The sequence below is a fragment of the Ailuropoda melanoleuca genome, unplaced genomic scaffold, assembly GCF_002007445.2.
Source record: "Ailuropoda melanoleuca isolate Jingjing unplaced genomic scaffold, ASM200744v2 unplaced-scaffold5714, whole genome shotgun sequence".
NCBI lineage: Eukaryota > Metazoa > Chordata > Mammalia > Carnivora > Ursidae > Ailuropoda > Ailuropoda melanoleuca.
This window is the reverse complement of record NW_023230659.1, coordinates 1-6,429: the sequence shown is the minus strand read 5'-3', so window position 1 is coordinate 6,429 and position 6,429 is coordinate 1. Positions and strand designations below refer to the sequence as shown.

Here is a 6,429-nt window from a genome sequence, read left to right as displayed (position 1 = left end):
TGCTTCTTCCTCTCCCACTCCCCCTGCTTGTGCTCCCTCTCTCGCTGGCTGTCTCTATCTCTGTCAAATAAGTAAACAAAATTTTTTTTAAAAAGTTAATTTAGGTTGCAGTCATCATTATCGGACAGGTTTGTTGTGGAACTTTCTAGAAGCAAGTGCTTCTTTGGCATTTCCAACCCAGTATTTCACAAGGAGTTCAGCCTTCTATAAAGGAATTTTAAGTCACTATTAAGTTAATCAGGAAAGAAAAGAGTATGTCTTCTCTTCCAGAGAGGTGACTACGTATGCTTTTTAATAGCAACTGATTTGTATTTTTAGAGCAATAATACTAATCATACCCTTTCCTGGGGGAAGGAAAAAATATTACCACTTTCATTTGCTAAACTATAGAATATAATGCAGAGAGAACATAACCTGTCACCCAAAATGCGGCGTGAAAAAATAAATCATTACCAAATTGTGTGTTGCACGCCAAGGACAAATGAAAAAAGTCACTCCGTCTCTCAAATTAAGAACATCTTAGGGGCACCTGAGTGGCTCAGTTCGTTGGTTTGACTCTTGATTTTAGCTCAGGTCGTGGGTCTTAGGGTCATAGGATTGAGCCCCGAGTTGGGCTCCCTGCTCAGCACAGAGTCTGCTTGAGATTCTCCCTCTCCCTCTGCTCCTCCCCCCACTCATGAATGCTTTCTCTCAAAATAAATAAATGAAATCTTACAAAGAACATCTTATATAAGGATATGACATAGAATACGGTATTCTCCCTTATCCATGGTTTCATTTTCCATGGTTTCCATTACCCACAGTCAACTGCAGTCTGGAAGCAGATGACCCTCCTCTGACACATTGTCAGAAGGTCAGTAGTAGCCTAATGCTATGTCACAGTGCCTGCGTCATTCAGCTCACTTCATCTCATCACCTAGGCATTTCATCATCTCACATCATCACCAGGAGGGTGAGTACAGTATAATAAGATATTTTGAGAGAGAGAGAGAGAGAGACCACATTCACATAACTTTTATTACAGTATATTGCTATAATTGTTCTATTTTATTATTGGTTACTGTTGTTAATCTCTTACTATGCCTAGCTTATAAACTTTACGTAGGTATGTATGTATAGGAAAAAAACAGTATATATAGGGTTCAGTATTATCAGCCATTTTGGGCATCCCCTGGGGGTCTTGGAATGTATCTCCCACAGATAAAGGGGGACCACTATACTATGGATCTTTCCTTTGGACCAAAATAATATTTTACTAAAAAATTATGACTCAGAGACACAATTCATATCAAGTTAGACTGTAATAATCTTAACAAGACCACATTTTTGTTGGAAGAGTTCATCTAGAGGACATGACTAATGGCTGACTCATGAGCTAGACCTGGGCAATTGGAGGCTCGTCACCCTCTATCCTATCCTTGGAACATACCCTTTGTCCACTGTTCCCATAGTGGGAGCTGTTCCAACGACACAGCCTTAAGAGAGTAATGTGATGTTGAGACCACCTGTGACTGAGCCCAGTGAAGGCCTCTGTATAAATTTTTAAGATTCTGGCAGATGGGTGTGAAGATCTACCTATCTTGGGGTGCCCAAGGCAAACCTTGTAAGTAGGTTTCCTTGTTTATTAAACCACCACCTACCCATCTGGAGGGGTCTGCCTCTTTTTTTGCTCTCTCCCTGTCCTCTGCATGTGGAGGTCACTTGCAGATGTTACCTGGGTTGTGAACACAACAATTTTCTGTTCCTGACAATGCACTAGAATTTGAGCATTTCTGAATGTTAAACATATTCTGCAAGGTTGTGAACACACAATTTTCTGTTCCTGACAATGCACTAGAATTTGAGCATTTCTGAATGTTAAACATATTCTGCAATTTTGTGTATAAGGATACAATTTTGTGTCCTTATACAAAAACTTCATGATGAATTTATGAATTTCTGCAATTGTATGTGAATATAGCTAAGGAATACTTTATATTGATCTGTTGCACGTTAAATTGTGATGTTTTGTTTGAATTTGTTTCAGAATCGAAGCAAACGCTTGGAGAAGGTCCATGTGGTTATTGGACATAAATCATGTGACTTGGATTCTCTCATTTCTGCCTTCACATATGCTTACTTTCTAGACAAGGTGAGGGGAAAGAAGATTATGCTTTTTATATTTGAATTATGATGGAACTCATAAGAACAAACATTTTCTGGAAAAACGAGGAATGCATTCACTTAAAGTTCATGTCCTGTTTTATTGTGGCAGAGAATATTGTGTTATAATCCATTAAACAACAAATATTTATTGGTCACCTACATATGTTAGGCATTGTCTAGTTTTTTCTTATCTACTTTCTTTATGAAACATTATTTCAATAAGATCATTGCTTCCAAATTAAAATTTTTTAAAAATATATAATAGTTGTTTACTTTTATGGGAATTCAGAGAACTAACAAAGGTGAGGGTCAGAATTTCCTGTTTTCTTTTATCGTCCTTGTTGGTTAGTCTTCCTTTTGGGAATAGAAAAATATATGTGTGAACATTACATGAAATACAGAGCGTATTGGCTGGAATTTTCAGTAATAGAGGTATGACATGTCACATCTATATTCTGTTCCTGCCTTTTAGCCCTGACTTTGACAGCAAGGTCAATCTCAGTTAGTGATAATCTCCCTTGAGTGAGAATCTTTGTACTCTGTGAAGTCTATAGCATTCCTACAGAGGTGGAAAAGACCTTTTAATAAATTGTTTTAAAACTTCAATTTCATAAAATTCATCAGCCCATGATAATGCGTCACCTCAAAGTCTAAAAAAGCACATGATGAGTGTCTTGGTGCTATTTCCAATTTCACAGAATTTTTAATTTTCCGGAGTCTGATTTGTTTTATTCCAATTCTGTTTGGATCCTTGGCTCTGAGAGTATGCATAGCTGATCTCGAGTGATTTAAATTCACATGAAACCCAGTCTTCCAGAATGAGCTGTGGGTGGCAAGAATGCCTTAGGGCAGAGCTGACAAAAATGCCAGGTTAAGTATTCTGATCTCTATATATGGACTTTATATCAAATTTATCTTAGAATTTGTTGAACTTTACAAGGGAGATTAATTGGCATAAGGAGATAAATGTGCTTTTGTCAAGACATGCATATTAAATGCTTTAATCCTATTAACTGGACTCTTTGACTCCGAGAAAAGAAAAAAATGTTGTCTGTCCCGAGAGCATAGAGTTAACTGAACCAAACTGGGTTTCAGACCGATAGTGATATGGACTCTTAAGGAATTATATAATAACACCATCACCACCAACTGCAGCGTCTTGAATGAATATAACACGAGACCAAAGGAGTGGGAAAGTAGTTGTGATAGATAAAATGGATCTCTTCTCTCCTTCTACGGCTCTCCATTCTGCATGGGGACAAATATGGAATTACTGAAGGGTCACATACTGGTATTTGTTCTATTTCTGGGCATTCCTCTTAGTTTACTGGGCCCTGCCCCTGACCAGAGGTCTGCACCTCCATTTGAACTTTTTCCCTGAGAACATGGTGACTTCCTCTGAGAGTATTAACCATAGAATAAATGCAGAGCTTTGCAACTTCCCATGTATGACTTTTCACTCTGGTAGGTAAGCCCCATTCTACAGATGGGTTAAACTGAGTTTACAGAAGGAAAATGGCTTTCTCAAGTCACACAGCAGAGGCAGGTGCTAGAATCTAGTTCTGATCCTAACCTCAAAACAGGTCCTGCCCCAGGATAGCCTTAGGCCACATGCACTTGACTCAAGTTTCAATATCAGGAGTTTGATACAACTCAGTCAATTAATTAGGAAAAATGACTTGCCATACATGAATTTCTAATGATTATTGCACCATTGTGATTCAGGATTAGCCTGACAGGTAAGAGAAAAGGCACTTTGTTGGAATGGCTTTTCGCTTTGTATACCATAGCAGTGGGGGATTTATTTATTTCACTCAACAAATATGTGTTGAATGCCTACTATGTGCCAGACTGTATTATGCAGTAGGAAATACAACTGAACCAAAAAGACAAAAAACTCTGCTGCCTTTTTTTAAAAGATTTTATTTATTTATTTGAGAGAGAGAGGGAGAGAGAGAGAGCCTGAGCAAGGGCAAGGGGCAGAGGAAGAGGGAGAAACAGACTCCCTGCTGAGCAGGGAGCCCGAAGTGGGGTGCCATCCCAGGACCCCCGGATCATGACCTGAGCTGAAGGCAGACGCATAACCGATGGAACCCCCAGGTGCCCGGAATCCCTGCTTTCTTAATGCTAGGAAGGGAGATAGATGACAAAGGTATTAAAATTGTGAAATGAGCTCTATGCTTTGACAGAGCTAGTGACGCTGTGAGAACAAAGTCCATTTACTTTATGCAAAAACTCAGTGTTACCAAACCCTACCTTCTCTGAGTGATATTTGGGGTTTATCACTGTGCACTCATACGCACCTTTATTTTTAAAGGCACCTTTATTTTTAAAAAATCCCTATAGAAAATTAAGTGTATTATTGTGAGCCTGAAATTCTCCAACTCCTACCCCTCTCCTGTTTCCCCTTCTTATCACAATTTTTTAATGACAGATTTGTTAATAATGTGATTTTTTTTAAATAAGAAATTAACAGAAATCACAATCTGGTAGTTTGTGGGCCAAATCTGGCTCATAAATGAGTTTTTGTTAACCTACATAGTATTTTCAATTTAGAAAAATAGATGGTAACAAACATCATGGATAACAGCCCCAAATGTAGATTTCCAGCTTTTCTTGAGTAATTGAAAGATTCACCTATCCTGGACTTAAAATTTTCATGTGAAAACCGTTTGCTGGAGCTGAATGGCAGGCATCCCATGTAGACGGGACATATATGCCGTCCTGTGTCACCACAGTCCTCATCTGTCCAGCTGCAATCATTCTAATTTTCTGCCAATTCCATAAAGACATGAATTTGTTTCCCCTGAAAAGGAGAATGTGCATGTGTATTTTTTTTTAATTGTCGAGGAGTTGAAATAAGACCTAAAAAAGTAACAAGAGTTTAAAAAATATTAGGGGCCATTTACCTGCAGCTAATGCCCTGCTAATTGGGTTCAGGAAGAGCTCATTCTGCCTGTCATGTGGGTGAGTGAAGCCAGAAGACTTTCGTTCCCTTTACTGTTGCCCTCGGGCTGGTGACAAATGGCATTGTGCTCTTTCCTCCTGCTGCTGGTGGTGATTCAGTCAATTCTTTTCTTCACAGGTCAGTCCACCTGGGGTTCTCTGTTTGCCAGTGCTGAACGTACCAAGAACTGAATTCAATTACTTCACCGAGACGAGGTTTATTTTAGAAGAGCTAAATATCTCTGAATCATTCCACATATTCCGAGATGAAATTAATCTGCATCAGCTCAATGATGAAGGGAAGTTATCTGTAACACTTGTTGGCAGCAATGTGCTGGCCAGGTAAGGCTCCGGAGGGAGGTTCGATCCTTGAACCAAGGCTCTTATGGGAAAAGTCTCACCTTGTTCAGGACTTTTGTGACCTAGGGAGATTGCATGAACGTCAGAGGACATCAGAAGAAAAAGAATATTTTTTCTTCTCTTGTGGCAAAATGTAGGCTATCCCAGCCCTCCTTTTGACTTTTCTATTTCAAATATGACATCTTTGAGTGGAAAGTTTTCACAGCAGTGACCAAAATTATAGTTTTGAGCCATTTCAAACAGTTTATTATAGCAACACAAACAGTCCTAGGTATTAATGCTGTAATTATGTAATGAAAACTGAAATTAAACACTAAATAAAACTGAAAGGTTCTTAGGAAAGATATCTCAGTGGTGAAATGAAAAATCATAGGGATCAGCTATGAAAGTCATCGATCATTGGCTCATTCATTCACAGCATTTGATACCATAAGAGCAGGATGGATTTTTTAAGTTCATGTAGCTCGAATTCGTTCTTTAATGGATAAGAAATCTGAGCCCCACTGTTGCAAGTGACTTGTGCAAGGTACCCCATGCAGTTACTAGAATAGTTTGGATTCAACGTGGCTGTTCTGCCTCCTTCAGTAAGTACTCAGGAGTTGCTAACTGGTACAAGAATCTAAATGTGCATAAAGAGGAATGAGACAAATTGTCTGCCTTCAAGGACTTTCCAACCCAACACAGAGATGCTCTTTCGATAAGCTCAGTGGTGCTACCGAACGAAGAGTCACCAGTGAAATGCCTCTAGTTTGAGACAACAGTTTTTTGCACACTTTGCCAATTGCTAATGGTTTAGGACATTAACCAGTGGGTATTGATGTGAGTACACATGAAAGAAAAACTTGTACAATTATCTAATTTTTTTATTCAACCCTTTTTAGGAAGTGTATTCATACCTGAATACACTTGGTAATGCCAATCATGCCATTCATTTGTTATAAAGAGTTTTGAAAACAGTCTGCTTGCGTGGGGCTGTTT

The 6,429-nt window shown here is 38.8% G+C and overlaps 1 protein-coding gene across 1 annotated transcript; it reads left to right on the top strand.

Moving 5' to 3' along the window:
* The first annotated feature begins 842 nt into the window (after positions 1-842).
* LOC117799781 (protein prune homolog 2-like) lies at positions 843-5,466 on the top strand. Its single transcript, XM_034652282.1, has 3 exons — positions 843-952; positions 2,027-2,131; positions 5,231-5,466. Exons 1-3 carry the CDS (start codon positions 869-871, stop codon positions 5,435-5,437), a joined length of 396 nt encoding a protein of 131 aa, XP_034508173.1. The 5' UTR covers positions 843-868; the 3' UTR covers positions 5,438-5,466.
* Positions 5,467-6,429: the final 963 nt, after the last annotated feature.